The sequence below is a fragment of the Pagrus major genome, chromosome 17 (assembly GCF_040436345.1).
Source record: "Pagrus major chromosome 17, Pma_NU_1.0".
NCBI lineage: Eukaryota > Metazoa > Chordata > Actinopteri > Spariformes > Sparidae > Pagrus > Pagrus major.
This window is the reverse complement of record NC_133231.1, coordinates 20,513,143-20,535,960: the sequence shown is the minus strand read 5'-3', so window position 1 is coordinate 20,535,960 and position 22,818 is coordinate 20,513,143. Positions and strand designations below refer to the sequence as shown.

Genomic DNA, 22,818 nt, shown 5'->3' with positions numbered 1-22,818 from the left:
CACTTGTCAATTTGTGCAATCTGTACTTTTCACCCTGTTCTCTTTTTGTACACACGCTGCTCTATAAAATACCCAGAGATCAGAGAGAGGAAGCCAAAGTTTGTGCTGCTCTACGACAGACATGATGATGAAAGGTAAGACCACCTTACACAGTGTGTACAAGTGATGTCTCTGTGGGTCTGTTTGCTTGTGTTGTACTACTGTTTCTTCTCTCTGTCTCTTCAGGCCACGCCATCCTCTTTGTTCTCGTTGGCTTGTTGGTTTCTGAAGCCTACTCCCAGGCTCCAGACAAACCAGAGAAAGAAATGGCCTCTCTGAAGCTGGAGCTAGAGCTTCTGAAGAATAGCTACAGACAGCTGTGTCAGAAATACACAGATGTGGCAGCCAACTGCTCAGCTCCAGGTACTGTACTTTCCTCTTCCTCATTCCAGCAGATGGATGATAATTCACTATTTTTAAAATATATGTTCTGCATACATTTTCTGCTTTTTTCTGTAAACTTTACCATAGCTAACCAGGCATTGTTTGTTTGCATTGTCCCACAGCGTTCAAATGCACTGAGTGTCCCGACAAGTGGCTTCATGTTGGAGAACAGTGCTTCTTCATGAGCCCTGACAGGCAGGACTTTGCCACAAGTAAACAAAAGTGTCAAGAGATAGGGGGCCATCTTGCCATTTTGACCAACGCAGAAGACCATGTGAGTGTTTTTCTGTGTATGGTGGATGCTTTTTTCCGTGTTTGAATTTATTTGTTTATTAACAAAAGACAATGCGTTTTTAGGATGCCGTGGAAAAAGAAGGCCGAAGGATCGGAGGGTTATACACAAACTACTGGATTGGACTGACGGACATTGAGACTGAAGGAATATGGAAATGGGTGGACGACTCACCACTTTTAAGATCGTACGTATGAAATGGCTTAAACTTGACAAACACTTTAAGTACTATAATGACTTTCCAGACATGAACAAAATACACACACATATGTGAGTGTTTGCATGTCCATGAATTGAAATTGAATGAAGGTTCAGTGACCAAAAATATTGTGGGACACCTGCCTATAGCTTCAGGATGCCTTAACAGACTAACAATGAAGACCTCTGTGTTTAAAACAAGGTTCATAATTATAATATTGCCTTCACGTCTTTTGTTCAGTCTAACGTCTTGTAAAGATAGCACACAGTGTCTTTTATTTCATGTTCATATGTAAGAGAATTTCCAAGATTACTATTTTGGAAAGTTCTACCAGCAAGACATGAGGATCAAAACCAGTGAATGCAACTTCAGACCTTAACGAATGTTTTTGGTGTGTAAGTCGACCTTGTTGTTCAGATGTAGTGAAAAGCAGAAGCGTCTGTTGAGCTTATTCGTTCCAATATGTGTTTGCACATTCAGACTTCTGATATTTCTATCAGTGACCGGCCACTGTTAACACTGCTGCTGCTTGCCAATAATACTCTCAAGACTAAGCCATGCTAACAGCTCGTTGAGGCTGTACTTGAACAGTAGTGTCTTCAGCTTAAAGCTAAAAAACTATGATAACATGGTGATGTTTAGCAGGAATACTGTTTAGCATGTTCACCACCTTACATCAGTGTGCTAACATGCTAATTATTTGATAATTAAGTGCAAAATACAGCTGATTTTGATGGGAATGTCATTAGTTTTTTTTATTAAAGAGTGCTGCAGGGATGACCTAATTTTGGGGGCTAACCTGGATGTTAGCATCGCCCTCGTGCATTCGACTAAAAGCTTTGGGATTCTTCAATTAGATTTTGGATTATTGCATAAAACGAGCTCTGTGGCAAACTTGATGATACTTACACGCTTTGTTCAGCAAGATTATCTTCACAGATGAACACCACGTTTATGATTTTTGAAGCCTGGAAGTAAAAAGCTACTGTTAGGCTATAAACGAAATACATCACTGTCGCAGGACTTCATCGTCACCACCACTGAGCTTCCTACTACACGACACTTTGTACTTTTAGAGCTGACTGCCCATGGCACACTGGTTAAACAAGTCCAAACTACACAGGTCTAAGAGTTGACTTTAAATGACATAAAATTGGAGAGTGAGGAGGATGTGCACTCCACGTAATAGTTAAAAGTGGCAAGATGTCTTCAAACCTGCAAGATGTATCGGAAATATCATCAGAAAATCTGAAGCAAGGAGCAGTTATTCAGACTCAAGGTGACTGATGGTCACTTTGAGGGCTTATAAAAAAATAAAATTGCAATTTTCTTGACAGATATTATGATTGCGATAAGGTTCACGATTCCTGAGAATGATCATACTGGGCATGTACGAGCTGTGTTGCTATGGATACCCCTACTATATGTCTACTGTCTGGGTATTTGTGTGTTTGAAAGCATGGCAAACTAACCAAACTTCATCAAATACAGACAAGCAAAGATTAAACATGTTGAATCTGACCAAACAAACACAGGCAGCCATGGCACACCAAACAAACATCTGTGTTTGTTGGAGAATTGGTGTGCCATGGGCTTGAAGTCAACGTCTCATGATTTCAGAAAAAAAACACTCCTGTTTCTTTTATCCATAGAAATATAAAGATTTCAAAACCCTAATCCCTGAGCTTATCAGAAATAATAAAAATTTTAAATCATCGTATTTGGAGATATATGGTTATCACCGGCCAGGAAATGTACGAAAAATTGTCATCTGAAAAGTAACTAGTAACTAAAACTTTTTTTCTCCTGCCCTGTGTGTAGATTCTGGAACCTTGAGAAACACGAGCCTGACAACAACGTGTCCGGTGGGGAGGAGGGAGAGGACTGTGCGGTGGTGGACAGCTACAGTCAGTCCTGGTATGACGTCCCCTGTAACTTCTCGTATCCCCGAATCTGTCAAAAGGACGCCAGTGCTATCCCGTGATCCCCATCACAGCACAGCAGGACCACGACTCAGTCATTAAAGATATTGATTCTTTATTGAAAAACATCAGTGGCCAACCTATAAAATAAAAAATTATCTGACAAAAGCGTCCTGTTTTTGATTAGACGTATTCAGTATCAACATTTGCTCATTTTAAAAATAATATATTTGAATATATATGTATAAAAGCAAGTAACCAGGCCTACAGTATCAACGCACTATCATAGAACGTCATAAAAAATACATTAATGGAAAAGACAAATGTGAAAACAATGTAAGAGGATATAATATAAAGAATTATTAACAGCAATAATCACAAAGAGTAATGTTAAAATGCTGATTAAATGGAAAAGCAGTTTCAAACACAATCTGATATTGTGGTGTTGGTGTTGTTCGGGGAACATTATAATTAATGTTGTTCTAGGATCATCACTGTAACCGACCTATTATGTTTTTGTAATGTCGCAGTGTTCTGACTCTGAAAAAAGACTGTGAAATTCAGTGAAATTATCCTTTCTAACACGTCATTAATGTTCTGAAAGGGTCTTTTTGAACTCAAAGCATGTTTTACTGAACCTGACAGGGTATTTTTGTTGTTTAAACTGAACAGAATGCAACATGAAACTGAAAAAAGGGGAAATTGAGAGTAAAAACAATTTGTGAAAAGTAAACAATGTGTCCAAATAGAATATAAACCCTGAGAGTCCTCGACTCAAAGGAGAATTCCAGTATTTTTAAACGTGCTCCCTGTATTTACATGTTTTGGTGTGTAAATGATTCATTTAAAGCAAGATTATGTAGAAATTGTCCTTTTGTGCCATTTGGCGCCCCCTACAGTTTTTGAGTGCAACACCACTAATCCCAGGTCTGTAACAATTTGTCAGATGTAATGTAGGTGCTAACTACAAACAAAACTCAATACATCATAACAAGTTGAAATAAACACGTGTGTAAAGCTGTGATCCTACCCTCTCACTGAAGTTACAGTGCAGAAACAAGTGATAGGGGGCGGAGTGGCTGAGACAGAGACACCATTCACCCAATTAAAAGACACTGTAATGATTCTGAAGCCGTTATTTTAAGGTAGAAAAGTTACATAATGTTGCTTTAGCAAAAGTTTTATAATTGGTCCAGTAGATCGCCTCAGCTGCAATGTAATCCTTTGGGACAACTCTGACCAACAAAGGTACGCCCACTAAAATTGCTTGTTTTTGCCACTGACAGGCCGAAGTTGTTATTCTAAGTGTCTGACAACATTACAGAAATGATTTTGTTATCATTAGCTGCGTCGTGGCTCCCAGCTGAGGCGATCTGCTGGACCCATCTCAAAACTTTTGGTAGGTATGAATCATTCACACATCAAAACATGGAAATATAGGGTCCATGTTTGAGAAATAATGGAATTCAACCCATTCAGCCGCCTGCTCTAAATGTAGATTTTGTGGCCTTCTCTTAAATTGAAATGACGGTCCTGGAGAAACATTTATTATAATCATCCAGAAATGACGCAAAGCTATGACATCACAACAATGTGATTGGTCAGTTGCAAAGATGGTCCTGGAACAGCATAAATCATGATCTTCTAGGAACGACACCAACATGGTGGTATCAGATTAAACCCACTTTGATTGAGGAATCAAGTGAAATAGAAAGGTTTCCAAGAAAACGATTACATTTTACAAATCACAAAATTAAAATCATCTAAACGGACTGATATTTACAAGTGTAAAATACATTTTTGTGTGTCTGTCCGACATTTCAACAATGACAGAACTTTGTTTTAAACTTTTCAGAGCCACACCTACAGAGTTTTACAGTTTAATAGATAAGACAGAAAAATCTGGTCTGGTCGCGACGTCCTCTTGAAAAAGTCTTTCTGGGAGATATTATGTTCTGTAGAATCCTTTGGGCTTGGGGCTGAAACAGAAAAGTCACAGGTTTATCTTTGAGTCACGGACACTAGACGCTACAAAAGGCAAAATGAAGATATTTATTTTATTAAAGTCTTCATAAAACACCTCATGGCTAAAAGTTCTATTCAGATTTCAGTGCTGATGAGTGTGAATGTGTTCGGAGCCATTTCATCAGTCCAGGAAATGGTTGGTACGTACTTTTTGCAGTGGCAGAGTCGATGCCTGAGGTGTCTCATCTTCCGCTAATGTCAGCCACAGAGACGGAAACAAACAGAGAAACAGAGATAACTCTTAATGCCATCCAGTGTGATCTAACACAAAGGAATAAGGATGGTTTAACTGTACCTGTCTGCGTCGGCACAGGATGAAAACAAGGATTAGGAGGAGGAGGAACACGATGACTGTGACACTACATATGATGACCAGCATCCACACACTCAGCTTTGGTTCTGTGTACAACAGAGAAAGACAGTCATCAAACAGTATACAGTACAGAGAACACATCATGTACGAAACAAAGTCTCTGTCGTAAAGAAGATTGTTGCCACAAGGTCATGCCCTTGTCATATTTCCTGTCACATCTCACTTCCTGCGCTCACCAATCTTCAGAGTTATCACAGCTGACGTCAGCCGTGTGGTGCTCTGCCACAGCTCACACCTCCACTTTCCACCATCTCCTGTACCCACTTCCGGGATGTTAACAAGGGCGGGGTCACGGTCAGATGTCAGAGGCAGCAGGGACGATTGTTCAGGTGGGAACCATTTCAGTTGCAGGTCAGAGGGCAGCAGACGGCCGAGGCTGCAGGTCAGGTTGAGCTGCTGGCCAGAAATCAAGTCTGTTCCTGGGGAGGAGATGACTGGAGAGAGAAAGGGCAGAAAGGCAGAACAAAGAAATAAAAATATGTATTACAACGAATATGAAATGCATTCGAAAATTTTTAATTTAAAACCTCTCCTTTTCTCAACTTTTACTGTCTATGAACCAAACTTAGCCTTTGGCTTCTGCTGCTGCAGTGTGCCAGAGAGATTTGGCAAATAAAAAAGTAGAGTAAAAAGTTTTTCAAAATGAAGCAGAGCAATAGCATTACATGACGCCATCAATATCAAATCTGCAATGCTCATAGTAATAACAACAAAAAAGAAAACAAATAGTATTAGTGATTTATGACACTGGTTCTCAACTTGGGGGTTGGGACACCCAAGAGGGTTGCAAGATAATCTCCAGGGGTCACCTGATGGTAATGGATAAAAAATGTAATATTTCAGAATGTGGAATATTATTTTACATGACTGTACCAGTGATTTAATTTGCCTTAACCCTCTGAGACCTATTTTTTCCTATTTTTGATTTGCCGGGTGTTTTTGTGTAATAATGCTTTTATAACTTGTAATTTTTTTCAGGGACAACCTGGGCTATCAGAATATGGTTGCTGCAGCAATGTCACATGAATGTGTAAATAATTAAAATAGATTTTAAAAAGTAACTACCAACTCCAAAACTAACTAATTAACTAACTATTATTTGTTACCTGATATCCTCATCTATCAGTAGCCATTATAAGACTGTGGTCCACACCGTGGTTTTGATTTGTTAATTTCATCTAGCTGGCTTGAACACCATTAAACAAATAAAACCTTGATGTACTTTACACACTAGCACTTACTCACAGCACTGTATTTGATACACAGACAGCCTTTTAAATACATGCTAAATTAAATTTAGTTTGGTGGACGGTGGTGGTTATTCTAGGGTGGGAAAACGGGAGAGAAACGGAAAAATTGCAGAATGACTCAGAGGGATTTAGAGGGTTCAAAAGCAAACCAGGGGACCCACATTTGCTTGATACACCCCTGCCTTGAATTAATCCATCAGGTTGTTTCTTTTTCAAAGTCTCTGGTCGAATAATAGTTCAGATAAAAATGAGAAATCTTTTACATCATAAATCCTCAGAACACAGAGTCCAATTAAAATTCATTGCGTTATCACACTCCTCTGGCAGAGGCAATGCTCGTTATACTCTTTTAAAACAAGCGCAGCTAGACAAGTGTATTAGCCTCATGTCACACCAGGGACACTTCCAAATAAACTCTGCAGCCCAGAGATGAAAACCACTTGCACACTACAACAGAGAGGTAGAAACGATTGTCTCCAACTTGTCATGAATGACAATTAGGAAGGAGCAAAGAAACTGGACATCAAAAAGATAAATGAGGACACTGTGATTATAAAAGAACAAGGAAGCAAAATTTCATTCGACAGATGTGACTGTGCTTGTACGAAACAATTTGTTTTGACTTACTTTGCAGCACGTTTACTTGCACAGTCCTGTTCAGAGTGACACCATTGCTAAATTTCATGGTGCAAACATAGTCGCCTCTGTCTTCTTCCTTCGCTTTATTTTTGATCAATGACAGATTTCCTTTTGTAAGGCCAGAGACAGGAGTCAGTCCTCGGTTTTTGTCTGGCTGCCAGGTCAGCTTCTCAGCCAGAGAAAGGGAGAAGAGCCTCTGTGGATCGCCAGGAATGAGACTCGAGTCTGGGTTAGGGAAGAAGTCCCAGTGCACTTCCTGGACGCTCTTAGCTTTGACTTGTTCCCAGGTGATGTCAGAGGGAATGGAACAGGGGATGGTGAGAGGCGAGGATTTAGATGTATAGACAGGACGCGCAGGAGCTGGGGAGAGGTCTAAATGAAAAGGAGAAGAGAAATGATAGTTAACTTACGTCGAGGATGAGAGTAAAAAAATGCATGAATGTGCATATGACTCACCGACAACCATAACTTTGATCTTGGCTCTGCTTTCTTTATTATTGTGTGTCACAACACAGGTCCACTCGCCATTATGTCGGCCTGTGGCTGTCACTTCGCGTGGCCAGCTGTTTATTCTCTCTCCCTGGGGATTCAGCCAGTGTATCTCTGGCTGCTTGGAATTTTGAGGCCTCTCTGCATCGCAGGTCAGAGAGAGACGTTCGCCGGGCAGCAGAGGAGAGGGTGGGTTCATAGTCACTGGAACAGAAATTGAGCAAGGTAAAGGAAACAGAATGGAAATGATGATGATAAGGTTTTTATTTTTTTCTTAAAGCAATATTATTTAGAAATTGGCATTTCGTGCAATTTGGCGCCCTCCACAGTTTCTGAGTGCAATAAAATCCCCGGTCTGTGACAGTTCGTCAGATGCAGGCCTTGTACACACTAATACCGATATTTTTCTAAGCAGATATTTTCCCCTTCCATTTAAAACAAATGTTTTTCTTTTTTCTCCATACACACAAGAACGCAAAAACGATTACAAATGCTGAAACTTTCTGAGAATGCACAGTGAACTTTTTCCCATTTGGTGGCAGTGACTTTAAAACATAAACACTCATAGCTAGTTATTAATTTACTTACAGTTATTTGACACATATTTCCTTAACTTTAATTTAACATCTTTCTGGCACACTGACCAGGTGCTACGGAGAAGCAAAAGGTGATTTAATTTGTGTGGATTAACGACGAGGTGGAGTTGGGCGGAGTGGCTGAGACAGAGAAACCATTCACCCTATTACAAGACACTGCACCATCAACATGATTTTAGGGTAAAAAAGTTCAATAATGTTGCTTTAATATTCTGGATAATTCAGTATTCTGATGTCAATTTGGTTTAATAGATAGAAATGCTGCTGCAGTTTGGTAAAAAACCTTCCAAAATTTCTAAGAAAGCAGCTTTGTTTGTTTTGCTTGACAAGTTAAACCCTCAGCACTCAGGTTAAAATACTTTTTTTTAAAAAACATTAAAAATACACTATATATATACATTTTGAACAACACATTGCATAAGAGCACAAACTGAATTTTAACAAAATATAACTTTCCAGAGATTATGTTGACAACTACTTAAATGACTAAACACGAATAACCTTTTCAAATGAACAGATCATGTCACCTTATTTTTACCCTTACCTTGGAGTTTTAGTAGTTTATATTCTGTTTCTCTCTTCCCCTTACTTGAAGTCAGTTTACATGTAAAAGTCCCAAATTGTTCTTCTCTTATGTCACTGATTATCAGTGAGTCGCCAGACCAGGTCAGTTTACCTTTCCATTTTTGCAGTTCCTGCTCATCCTTTGTTTCTGCAAAGAAAATGGTTGTTACTATTGAAAAAAATCTTTAATTGCAATTTATTTTAGACAATTTTATAATTTACACTTGCGTAATTTGTTGATGGTAAAAAAACACCAAAAAAGGTTATATTTGTGAATAGTTCAATGCACTGTTTACCTGTATTAAACCCTGTCCCTCCATGGGTGTTATGCCAGGCAAGTTCAAGGCCACCAAAATACCAGTACATATAATACTCATTTAAAGAGAACTCCTGTGGAGGCGTCAGGGTAACCGTCTCTCCCACTTGTCGATATACCACCTCATCTGCCCCTGAGAGAGTGAGAAGGACATCATGTGTCAGCGCACAAAACCAAACTGTTCACAAGTCTAAATAAATTATTCACCTGCAATCAGTGCATCTTACCTGTTGTTGACATGAGCACAGAAAGGAGAATAAGGGCGGGCTGAATTAAGTTCCACATCTCTGTCACAAATCTGAAAAATATTTGAGAAAAAATACATATTTATAATAATTCTGTGTGATAATAATAATAATAATATACTTTATTTGTATAAAAACTTTCATACATAGAATGGAGTTCAAAGTGCTTTACATGGAAATGCCAATATGGAAATGTAATACAACTAGTGCTGAAAACATTAAATTAAATTCTAAAAGAAACAGGGAGCTATAATTTAAAAAAAAGATGTGATCTGCTCTCGTTTACTTGGTTAAGCATATGGCAGCTTTATTTTTTTATAAGCCAAAGTCTATTCACTGACCTCTTGTGTAGTAAAAGATTATTGCAATAGTCAAGAGTAGACCAAAACATGATTCAGTTTCTTTACACTGGAACGTGTAAGTTATAGTCTGACTTTTTCTATATTTCTAAGGTGGAAAAATGTGTTCACACAGTCACTTCTTAAGTTCAGTCATGATCTCTAATGACACTCGGGCTTTTGCCTTAAAGTAGACCTGTTTTGCCTGAGTTATAAGGCCACTTAAATCTGTCTTTTTTGACTTGAACTAAAGAAAATATTTTCTTGTTTTTTTCTCATCTAGTAACAATTAACTGTTGGTTATCCAAAATGTAATTGTCTTTAAGCAAACCAATGTTCAATAATTTAGGTTGTTAGGGTTTTCAGGCACTGATAAAAATACAATAGTGTGTCGTCAGCATAGCGCTGAAAAGTCAAACTGGGTTGTTGTATATTGTTGATCGAATTATATATTTTTAAAATAATTTCTTTCTGTTTTTATTTAGGAGCCTGTTAAGTAGTGATGTTGTACTAGATTTCAGCTTATAACACTATTGCAAAAGAAAGTTAGAACATCTACACTAATGAAATCTGACACTAAAGCTGATGACAGTACCAAAGGTTACAGCAGTAACGAGCTGAAACAACACCTCAATGACTTGTTGCAAGGTTCTTGAAATGCATTGCATTAGATTGTAAAGGGTCCCTAACAAACTGAGTTTTTGAACCAAATAAAGCATCACAGCATGCTTCGACACAATACCTTGAAAAATAATGATATTCGATTCTATGTTAGATACCCCAGGGAAAAGTTTATGCAACATTAAGGGCATTAAATAAAATAAACAAATAACAGGGCTTGTGTACTGTGTGTTAAGCACAACAGAATCTAAGTTAATTTACTTCTGGAAGAGGTGGAGCCATGTGGGCCCTGCAGCTGTTTCAGCTGTTGGAGAGGAGAGTGGAAAAACACAGCTACTAGTATGAGTATTGAAAATGTTTCAAATATTCAGAGTAGATATTTCTGTATTTTTATATTGAACACTGGTGTAATACGTTATTGACAAAAAAAATTAAAACAAATTTAAAACAATACATAAATGTTGTAGAGATTTTCTTACTTCACACCATTTTGTATGTTTATCAAATTTTGCTGCAAAGAGAATACATTCAGCAGGAAGCAAAGAGGGGTTTGTGGTGGTCTCAGATTTGGAGAGATTTGAGGAGATAAAACACAAAGAGCTGAGAGAGTAGAGAGTAGGCGGCCTGTGGTGGGTTTTGGATGAGAAGACAAATGTTGGAGGGAAGAGACACAGAGTGCAGGCTGCGATGTGGTGGGCCTTGATTTAGTTAAGGTGCAGATTCTTATCCCAATCCTCCCCCTCTGCCTCTCACACCCCCTCTCTTCCTCCCCTGTTCCACGAAAGACGGATCTCTCCACGCTTGAAAAGAGAAAAAAAGAGACCACAGCAGCAGCAGCACACCTAGACTGTGGTTTAAGGTAGATGTTTCTCTCTTCTCTCTCCTTGTCTCACTCCCTTATCTCTCTCTTATCTCTCTACAGTGTGTACATTATGTCATGATTGAGCACAAAAAACCTTTTCAAAGACTTTTATCTCTGCTTTTATTCATTATTGATTCAACCCATGAAAAGAAAAGATAAAGGTTATGTATCAGATCTTTATTTTCAATTTAACCCAAGAAGATAAACAATAAAGGATTGCAAATATAGCCACACGGCCCGGATAATTTCCCATGATGACGATAAAGCTGTTTGAGTCGTGTTTAAAACCAAAAGCGAGCACAAGAGACAAAGATCAGAGAATTATCAGTTAAAAACTTATTTGACATTGAGATCAAACAAACGTCAAAATCAATGCAAAAAAGTATTAATGTTTGCCTCAAGATTGAATACATTATACTACATAAATAGATGAGTAGACATGATTAGCGTTGGCTTTACCTCAAGGATTCAACTGAAATCACAAGATTTAGCTGAGAAAAAAGGACACTATTACTTTTTTCAACATGTGTAGTATCACTTCCAAATATCATGTGCTATACTAGTTCTCATTATTGTCATATACCATATAATGTTTAATATCATGTGCATTATTACATTGATTATCACATGCAATATCATTTTTATTTTTATGTTTACTACCTTTTGATATCACTGCCAATTTTACTTTCAGTGTCATTGCCAATACTTCTTTTTTCTATTTTAGTTCATTTTTAGTACTTACTTACTTCTATTGTTATGCTATTAGGCACTGTTTTTTTGCATTTACTCCTTAAACATGTTATATTTTGAATATTTAACTAGTATTTAGTGCTCTAGCATCCTTACTCTCATAAAAACTGGGCCCAGTGTGCGACCCTGACTCAGTGAACCCACTGGTTGTTACTGGTTGTACTGTAAATCTTTCGAGCAATCTTCGGCACAAGAATTTCCTTCAAGATTAATGAAGCTCTATCTTATCTTAGTTTATCTTAAGAACTAACAAAGCAATACGTAAGCTCATACAAACTGGAAAATAATAGGTTTAAGTCCAATGTGAGTTACATTTGCAAGACATTCAGATAATATGTGGTACAACCGCGATTCCAAAAAAGTTGTGACTCTGTAAAAGTATAGATAAAAACAGAATGCAATTATTTGCAGACGGACTTTCCGACAACAGTTTTAGGAAAGTTCCCGAGTCTATGCAGTGTCCTTTATACGAACGTGTGTTTCGCTTGGTGGTGAACCTCACTCCGTCTTTGCTTGTCAACAACTTAGCCTTTTGAGGACGCCCCTTTCACACCCAATCATGATACTATCACCTGTTACCAGTGAACCTGTTTACTTGTGAAAGGTGTTTTTTTTTAGCATTACACAAGTTTCTCAAGTAAGTAAGAATATATTTACAAAAAAATCAATGAAGTTGATGTAGTAAGACATTACATATATTGTCTTTGTACTGTTTTAGATTAAGTATTATGTCAAAAAGGATTAGCAAGTTATATACGCTGAATGTGGACATTTATTGAGGACTATTGGCGTAAAACTGTCAGTAGGCTCAGCCTGATTTTTGGTGTCAAGTTGGGTGCTAAACCTCAGGTTTTGCTTCTTGGTTTGCCCAGTCTTTGCCCAGTAAGGAAGGCTGTTTGATATACTTTTATACGTTTGCTGCCTTGAAAAATATATTACTCAGACAGATCGATAATACGCCCCCTACAATTGTTAGTCGGCACAAAGTGATATTTGAGATAATACCAATGGAATATCTAACGTTCAGATTAAATGTAAAATGGATGATATTTTTAGAGACATTCCCTCTTCAGATACACTGGTAAAAGTACAAATATTTTAAAAGGAATGATAGATGGCAAAAAAGGTACAAAGTGGGATAGTATTGTATTCTATTTAATTTCTAATTATTATTTATTATTTATTTTGTCTTCTCTTCAGATGTTTATTTGTTGCATCACTGTTGTGGGATTGAGCTTTTCTTTATGCGTATGTGTATGTATGTATATACGTGGATACTGTGATGATGCGGCCGCTGTTGTAAAGCATAACAAAATATTTGGGGGGGAAAAAAGGATGCGCAAAGGATCACATCCTGTTTTGTTCATGTTTTACACGGCGTCCCAATTTGTTTGTATAAAAATATCAATATTTGAGCATATTTGTGGTGGTCCACGGGTTAAAGCACCAATGCTGAACACAATGTCGTCTTTCTTTTGCATATCATTCTTCATCTCTCTCCCCTCGTCTCCTGTCATATCTCTACTGTCAACTGTCCAGTAAATGCATAAAATGCCTGAAAAATCTCTTTAAAACTCTCTTTATCTCACCATTAGAGGCACCGATGATACACAGTGTAGTGAGGAAATTAGTTATAGCCCTCTACATAAAAGTATTAGGATACATTTAGAATTTATTACAATCCTAAAGTCCTTTTTATACCCACATTAATCCCAACACATAAAATTCACCTTAAGGCTTTAAAATCTTATTATCCTCCGTCTGGGACCTGACTCTTAAAATATGAGAACATTGGGTTGAAAATAAAGGAAAAGCCCATTAAAAAAAACAAAAGGTTTTTGGTTTGTTACATAAGTCATCGGTTACCTAAAGAACACCTTTAAAATCTGAGCTGAAGTGTGTCAAGGAGAAACGTCTCAAGGCAAATGGTTTATGTATGTATGTATGTTTCCGGTGTATCTATAAAAGATCAAGGACTGCAAACATGTGAATATGCAAAATATTTCAAACCTGCCGGGGGGAGATTTGATAGAAAATAAATAAAGATGCATTATTTATTGCTGAGCTCAGAGTTTGTAAGAAAATGAGTGGAAGGGGAGATCAGAGACAGAGTGAAATTGATGATAAAGAGACGTCAAAGTCATCGCACCTGTGGAGCTTTAACCCAGAAACCAAGACGATCGTAATCTGCAGTCAGGATGGAGCTTCAACAACATGCAGAGACGGAGGGGGGAGGGGAGGGTCAAACACAGTGGTGAGGTGAAGATGGGGGAGAAGAAGAAAAACACAGGCAGGATTAGTGTATGATTTATTGACTGAAATGAATTTAAATTCTTGTTTTGGGCTGAATTTATCATCTCTCTTTTAAAAATGTTCCTCCTCACTAAACTGAACACAAATAAAGTTTACACAGCTTGGAAACAAAATTGCTGAACCACTTTAGTACTTGACAGAACGACAGAATTTTATTAGTTATTTTCACAACATGTTGCTTGTTTGTTGATTTATCTTCCACTGAAAAATCTGCAGCGCACATACTAACGTTGATGGTATCTCAAAATATTTTGCTCAGCTTGTCATATTATATTTTAAGGTCCACGTTAATTTGATGCACTTATATAAGCACAGAAATTAATTTTACCTTTCTAACTTATAAATTGTGTGTATAGCGAAGTACATTTTGTGCCGTCATTGCATAAAATTAAAACATCAAATTGATTTTAGGTGTACTGAGAATTTTATACACAATATATTTTAAATGTTTAATCTTTTAGTATTTCTTTCAGTTTTATTTAAAGGACCAGTATGCGCTTTTTATTTATACATCTTAACTCTAGCTGTAATTCGATGAATACTTAAAACTCACTATGACATTTCATCCCCAGCGGGTCGGCTGAGGTCTTACAGGTTTTCGATTCAAACTTAGTGTCTGATATGAGAACAAATCTGACGCTGATATCTCATGTATATGGCACTAAATGTTTTATATTTTAAAATATATTTAGCTAAAATTAAAAACAACTAACAGCATACTTACAGCTGGTGTTGAGTGCCGAGTGTCCCTCTATGTTCACTGATCTGGAGTCAGGGTGGAAATGGTGAATATTTATCAAACAAACCTTCTTTTTAAGTGCGGTTGCACCTCCCTCGCCAACGATTGGTCTGGAAACAAAGCACACAGTCAGTGATCAAACCCAGAATCAGAATAATGACCTTTGATTGGTTGTAAGTTACAGAGGAGAAGAGCAAGATCTCATCCTTTTGCTTTTTTATACAATCTTAACAGTTTTAATTAATCACCCAATTTATGACTAAATAAGGGCAGTGTAATGTTGCCACATTTTAATCAGTCAATTCAAATGCACTCGTGAGTTTCTTTGTTCCTTTTCACTTTTGAGTGTGTCCAATAAATAAACAAATAAACAACTAATCTTAATTGGCTGAAATTGCTCTTTGAGTTGCTGCCTGATAACAGAAATCCCAAAAATTTGTGAAGGGTCTCACTGGGCTCATTATCTATCTTTAGCACGTTCTAAATAGCACATGGGCGGCGTACGGCCTAATTTATTGTAATTGCTTGGTTGATTTTCCCCTGGTCATAATTTTGTTCTGATTTAGATACATAATTAGTGTATCAGAATTCAAGCCATGAACTGCTGGACCAATCTTCACAAAGGCAGTTGTTAAATGAAAATTAAAAATGCAACATTTCCTAAACAGAAACACACACAAGTGCATGAATATCTCGCAGGGACGGCTGTACAGAGAGATGTGATCATGTGAGTTTAATACACATATGGTATAAATCTAGCATCAGGCTTTAAATCTTAAAAAACAACCATCAACGCAGTTCATCTTCTCCCAAAACCAGTCCCTGTGCTCATTCTACCATCACTATAGACTTAATTTTTCATTAAAATTGTCTTTGATCAATCACTTTATCAAAGATAAAGTCTTTAGATAACTTCTAGGAAGCGGGCGAATGCCGTTGTGTGAACAACGGGAGCTACGCACATCAGTTTACTCCGTAGTCTTAAAGTTCACAACAAGATATATGGATGTTAAGATTAGATGAAGTCTGTGGGGCCATTTGTCTCGTAACAAACAAAGAGACTTTCAATGCACAGATGAAGACTCTTCGGAGCCCAAACTTGTAGACTTATAAAGGATTTTTCTTATTATCAAAGTGCCTTGGATACTTTGTCAGGCTGTCAACCAACAAGTAAGCTGGACAGTCACTCTTTCATGTCAAAATATTTGTTACTAAGTGCTACTTGTGTATGTAAAAATACTGAATCTCAACCAAAGAAACATACATATAAGCAAAAATTGCCAAAATATTTTACTTTAATTCCCCCTTAAGTAAAACAAAGAGAGGATGACTGGCTGCTCTATTTAACACAATGTCGGCAAAAACTGTGTCGGGTGCTCTTGGAGAACGGGAGAAAAGGTTGATTACAAAGGCCCTCCAAAAAAGAAGATATCACAAAACGAGGAAGGAAATATTAAAAAGCCTTTATTGTAGTGGCTAAATCATTAAAAGGGTAATCATGAAAAAGCCAACATGTTTGGACCATTAGGTCTTCATCAAGGCTCCGCGGGGCCCTTTTAATGACTTAGCCACTACAATCAAGGCTTTTTGATATTTCCTTCCCCATTTTTTGATATTTTCTTTTTTGGAGTGTCTTGATTGCTTCTGGAATCCCCCCTGAGTAATATTAAAGTTATATAATTCATTTTTTTCCTTTACTGTTTGATAACCTGGCATGTATATTCTCTGTCTGCTACGGCGCTCCATTGACGATGCATCACACCGGTATCGAGTCAAACGTTCAGATCCCAGACACTGTTTCTTCGCTGCATCACTTGCATCATATCAATTTCCTCGCAATTAAGCGAGTCATGTTTGAATCTTTGATGGTGAAAAGAATTTAACTGGAATCTAACAGAGGTCTGAGGGTTTGAACAAAATTCTCATCCATGCAAGCTTGTGAACGGTAGACCCGCCAAAAAGCCCAAGAAGATGGAAGAGATTAACGTTTTTCACTAAATGTTTTCATCGAACCTAATTCTTGTTTTCTTTTTTGATAAACGATGAATTAGAGTTTGATGATAACACAAGCTGATCAGAGTTGACCAAGAAAATGAGAGCAGCGCAGGGATTTAACAAACAAACCTGTGAGCAGACAGCGCAGGTTCGATCTCTGTATCAACAAACATTTGTTTGCTAAATAAATTATACTGTAACTAAATGATATATATTAGATTGATCTGAATATAGTCCTGCACTCACTGCCTCTTGTAGCGCTGCTTTTGATGGACCATGAATGAAGGTGTCACTTTATGTCGAAAAGTGGTGTGGACAAAAGGGCTCAGATGAAAGAACACTTCTGATGCAGTCTTCAACATAAGTGATTTTAGGCAATGTAATAACGGGACCGGTATGAAGTCAGAGTAGATAATTACAACAGGAAAAATCTTGTATAGCGTTGCATCAGTAGGGCACAGGACCATGCAGTACGCAACTTCTTTAACATTAGAGAAAGAGTTCGCAAGAATTCACGAGTCAGGTTCAACGAATCATTACTGAATCTAAGCGTAAGGCCACAGGTTATTTAATCCTTGAAAGTACAGTAGTTAAAAGCGATTGGGAGATAAAATCAGCCGTTATAAAAAGTGGTCCAGTGTCCCCAGTTTAAAGGACATCATATGACCATGAACTCACTGAGGAATGAATATTTTGTTTTTGCAAGAAGATTAGTTTTTTGCTGCAATTCACAGTTAATTAAATATACAGGCCTACGGTCGTGTTCATTTTTATTGATTTATTTTGGCGTTTATTTGTATAGGGACAAGTATGTAGCATAAACCGATGCTACACAACAAAGCATTTATAGCCTAAGCTCATTTACACTGCCTGGGCCTTTAAAATACAAAAGATCATTCTTGCTTCCTTTTTAAAAACTGTTTTGGTCTGTGTTTAAAATGAACTGAGTCAGGATCCAGTTTGAGTTCTGCAGGTCAGGAACTCCACAATTTGTTTATCCAAATGATGATTTCGGCACAATGTACTCCCGATGGAGCCCGAAACACTGAGTGGAACCACGAGGTCACTGAGCACCTGCGGAGGCTGATTATACAGGCAATTATAGATGAGTTAAAGATTAGAAAATGTGATGAAATGAACAAAACACCCAGGATCAAATTCAGACTACACTCTGCATCACATAGTAATTCTTGCATTTGGTAAATGTACACCTGTGAAGGAGCCAAACATCTGTTTGTGCTTATCTCCCCTCCTGAGCTGCTGTAGAGTTGCATCTGCACTCAATACAACAGTAATATAACATCTGTGCCGCTCTGTTTGTACTTTAACAGCTTATTGTGATCCTTACTGAACATAACTGTTACAATATCGCTTTACAGCTGCACCAATTTGGGGAGTTTAAAAAAACCTTTAATGAACATTTATATAATTAAAACCAATCGCAGGTTTTGTCAGTTTCTAAAGAGGTGAATGAAACTGTAATGGCAGCCACAGTCGGCGTGAGTTTATCTTTGTTCATTTCTTTTCAGTGAACCTTGATAACCACTTGAAAATCTGCTCATTAAAGCTCAAAACCACCGAAGAAAGTTAACAAACTAAAGCACTTCTGTTGATTTACTGGCATCAGTGGGTTAGAAGAAGAGAGGGCAAAGTATTTATGGTGCAGAAAGCTTGACGATCATTTGAGGATCATTTATTCTTCCACCACATTAAAACATTCATTTTTAGGCATCACAACAAAATAACAATCCTTCTTCATACAATATTGAGTTGATCTGTCAAGCTTCGTCCCAAGCTAACTAATTACAGCTACAAGAATCAGTTAAGGGACCAGAACTGCAGAAACACACTGCCGAGGTGGTTTACAAACGCGAACCACAACAAGGACAAAACAAACATCTCGCTCTCGTCTCATGTGTCTCTCTGAGGTTTGACTGCATGCCTCTGTACTGCCTCCATGAAGGGCTCACACCTGCTTCTGTTCCCTCTGAGCTCGAAATGAAACAAGCCTTTTTGTTTGCTCCTCAGAACAAACCCTTCAAGTTACGGCTACCACACAGAAACATTTACTTCTCGTGGCCCAGCGCAAGTGAACATCTGGGCGTCACATCTGGCACAAAGAATAGGTCCAAATTTTACCGTCTTTCTCTGTGGATCTGTTTTTGAGCTGTGATTTTGATGGAAAACACCTGAAAGTGAGGACTCCCTCATTAGTCACACACCTAACGAGGGCGAGCGTACCACATCGTATCATTACTGAAAGAGAAAAAGACAAAAAGTGTGGGCCACAAGCAAGAATGAAGGGTGATTCACTTTTTTCACATACATCTCATCTTTCCTCATCCTCCGTTCTCTCCTACAGAGGGTTTCCCTCACCGGGCAATCTCTATTCTCTGTTTCTGACTTTTTGTCTGTGTTTTATAACCATTTTGAGTTCGACTAATGGTGTGTGATGTAACCAAAACACTGGAGGATGTCTGAAGCACGTACAAAGACGGGGAGGTACCGAGTTTGTACTGTATGTGTTCTGATGTTTCAGAAATAAACAAAATGTCAGTGGAAAAGAGGTTAAGAATCAGAAACAAGTGACATTCAGTGACTGAAAACAGTGTGTCTGTCATGAGGGGAACTTCATTCAAGCTTCTTTGAAACCTCACAGTTGTGAAACAGAAGATAAAGACAGAAAAGTTCTTCTCTGTCTCTCCCACTCACAGCTTCACCTTCATCATTCATACACAAGTTATTTTTGAGCACTACTGTATTGTTTGTGGGCTGCTGCATGATCATTTCATCAGAATGGAAAAATACATTCTTCTACCTCTATTTTTTTCCAGTTAGTTTAATTATCTTGGCAGTAAATGTCAAGTCATGTTTGCATATTATTCCTAAGAAATGCAAACTAAGCCGAACGATTTGTGTGATGGGGAAACAGCATCATGTTTATGTTAAAACATACTGTTACCGTAATGTTTTCATTAACATAGAGCTGATTTTGCTGAAACTGAGTTGATGATGACGTCGGTTGTGCCATGGAAAAAGTGCTGTACAGTCCCACAGCGCCTACATACAGCAATAACTGTTTCCGTAGTATTCTGTAAATAATCAATTTGAACTCATCATTCCAAAATACTGTCAGAGTTAGACCTCTCTACTGAGGGGTGAAAGGCCTGTGGTAGGTGAGGGCTGTTGAAAGAGGTCATGATACAAAATACAGATTGAGAAGCAAACGCTGTCGTCAACTGTACACTAAAACTTAATTAAAAAAAATCCTGCAAACAATAAAAATCATTTTTCGATGCCACAGCATCAACATTTACTTACTGATGCATCACTTTAGTATATGTTCATTTTGCACAATATTAAAGGGGCATTTTACATGTATAAATCACTTTTATTGGCCATATATGAGCGGATTGTAACGTCACGTGAAAAATGAGACCTTCCCTGTCTCTCTCGTTGCCTGTACAAGCCTGTGGACGATTTATTTAAGGTATTTAAAGCTGCTGGACTGTGGACTTCTTTGCAAAGGATTCGGGTTGCCACCGTCCAAAGGATGTGACTTTATGCACGTTCTCGAGTGCCTCATCTCAGTGCCTCTCTCTGCTCCACTAACAGACAGCACTAACATAAACTAAGTCCACTAAGATAAACTAAAACAGTTCCACAGAGCGCCTTTAAGCTGTATGTTCAGTAAAATTTTAATGAAATGTTCCGCAGCAAGAAGTCTAAAATAAACCTAAAGTTTTGACATCATAAAGCATTTGCTCAGACGATCCAATAAGTTAACGGAGGTACGGCACATAACCACAATGTCCTTGGTTCAGCTCAGCTGGAACCTTGTTTGTATGTCATAAATGTTTTCTGTCGATCACCACACTGTCAACCATCAAATAAATGCAAAAAAATGTATTTGCTCAGAGTATTTCTACTCCTCAAAGTATAAATGAAGAACATTTCCAGCCAGTAAAACTTTATTCATATAAGACTTCTCTAAGCCCGAGTTACAAAGTGATTTACGTCAATAACAATGTAGATTAAAAATAATGTACAAGAGAAATGGCAAATACTGAGCACAGATCATATAAATACAAAAAATATTCAACCACACATACAAAGACACACACTCAGAGCACACAGAGATCCATTATCATACAGAGCAAGTCTCGATGTCATAGGAAAGCCAGCCTAAAAAAGTATGTTTTTAAGTCCACAGACTGAGCTGATCTAACGAGAGGGGAAGACTATTCCAGAGTCTGTGTGCCAAGACTGCAAAAGAGCAGTCACCTTTGGGTTTAAGTTTTGCATGTGGAATAACCATCTGTTTGGATGACCTAAGAGGTCAGTCAGCGATGGCAGCCAGTGCAGAAAGGCGAAAATCTGTGTAATGTGAGTTCTCCGACCAGACCTTGTTAAGAGCCTAGCTTCTGCATTTTGAACAAGCTGAAGTCGAGCCAGGGCAGTTTGATTAAAGCAAGTAAAAAGGGAATTGAAGAAGTCTGATTTTTGCAATATTACTCAGTTGAAATCAGGATCAGATCAGTTCATGGTGTTAAAACTTTAGTTCAGTGCGGGGGCTGTCGCGATTAACTTAATTTTGAAAAAGACGACACACTCCCCTTAAGAAAGCAAAAAAAAGTTCACTACCTCCACCCTACAATTTTTTATTGGTCATTAACGATGAAACAAATAATAAAAAGTCACATTTTAGTGAAGTAAAGGTCATAAGCAAACTCCTGTTTGTTTGTTCTCCCTACATAAATCACAATTATTCAACTGAGTTTCAGAACCTCCCTACAGTGTCTCTATGCCCATTAATTAATGTTGGTCTCGAACCATCACTGAAATTGACCAGTCTTGCTTCTGCAATGTCATAACTTAGAATCGAGGAAGAGGACTTTGCTTAAAATCGCTTAAAAGAGAAATTATTACGTGTATCATTGTGAACGGATGTATTTCAACCCAAACTTTTGTAAAATCAAAAGCTGTCAGACAAATTTAGTGGAGTAAAAAGTGTAATATTCACCTCTGAGATGGAGTGGAGTAGAAATATAAAGATGCATAATGGATGCATGGAAATAATCAAAATACCTTGAATTTGTATTTAAGAACAGTACTTGAGTAAATGTATTTTATTATCATTCATTTCAGCGCTTAACGCAAAGTGTCCGACAAACACAGGTGCTGTCATCCACCTCGCAGTAACAGCTTTAGAACAGTTTAACCATTATATCTCATTTCCTGGTTCAGTTACCCTTGGCCTACTGGGATCCATCTTCTAGCTACAAAGCTTTCACACCCCAGCAACACTGGCACACTGCCATCTTGTTATAATGACAAACTACAAAATGCATCATTTAAGTGCGAGTCTGGTCAGTGATCGATCACCATGAACGAGTTGTTTAAACACTGACTGCACGCATCAGAATCTGCTCTGACAACTGAAACCTGCGTGGAGCTGAAGCTTCACATGAGGGGAGTTTACAGAACGGGAAATCACCTCTCAGATCATCATCATTTTAAATTGAAGGATTGTTTGTTAAAAAAATCACAAAGTGTGCTGTTTCCACCTACAGTTGTAGCACAAATGAATGACTAAAAAATGCTGCTGTTTGGCATTCAAGATAATTGCCTTGTTTGCTGCATTACACATTCGTACCAGGTGTTTACATGACTTTGTTTAAAGGGACAGTTCACCCCAAAATAAAAAATACATATTTTTGTGTTATTTACCCATCTAGAGTTTTGGAGATATCAGCCATAGAGATGTCTGCCTTACTAATATAACTAGATGTCACTAGTGCACAATACAGAAATGGTTACTCAAGATAATCCACAGACCTTGTTGTGAGCAGTTAAAACTACAACTA

General features: G+C 37.8%; 2 protein-coding genes across 2 annotated transcripts; one reads left to right on the top strand and one right to left on the bottom strand.

Moving 5' to 3' along the window:
- Positions 1-43: 43 nt before the first annotated feature.
- LOC141012521 (perlucin-like protein) lies at positions 44-3,004 on the top strand. The gene is made up of 5 exons (XM_073486028.1): positions 44-134; positions 226-402; positions 546-697; positions 781-902; positions 2,736-3,004. Exons 1-5 carry the CDS (start codon positions 122-124, stop codon positions 2,896-2,898), a joined length of 627 nt encoding a protein of 208 aa, XP_073342129.1. The 5' UTR covers positions 44-121; the 3' UTR covers positions 2,899-3,004.
- Positions 2,851-9,379, bottom strand: cd4-1 (CD4-1 molecule). Its single transcript, XM_073486029.1, has 9 exons — positions 9,316-9,379; positions 9,069-9,221; positions 8,753-8,920; positions 7,580-7,816; positions 7,112-7,495; positions 5,411-5,668; positions 5,157-5,260; positions 5,010-5,053; positions 2,851-4,815 (listed from the first exon to the last, which is right to left on the bottom strand). Exons 1-9 carry the CDS (start codon positions 9,371-9,373, stop codon positions 4,785-4,787), a joined length of 1,437 nt encoding a protein of 478 aa, XP_073342130.1. The 5' UTR covers positions 9,374-9,379; the 3' UTR covers positions 2,851-4,784.
- Between the last annotated feature and the right edge of the window lie 13,439 nt (positions 9,380-22,818).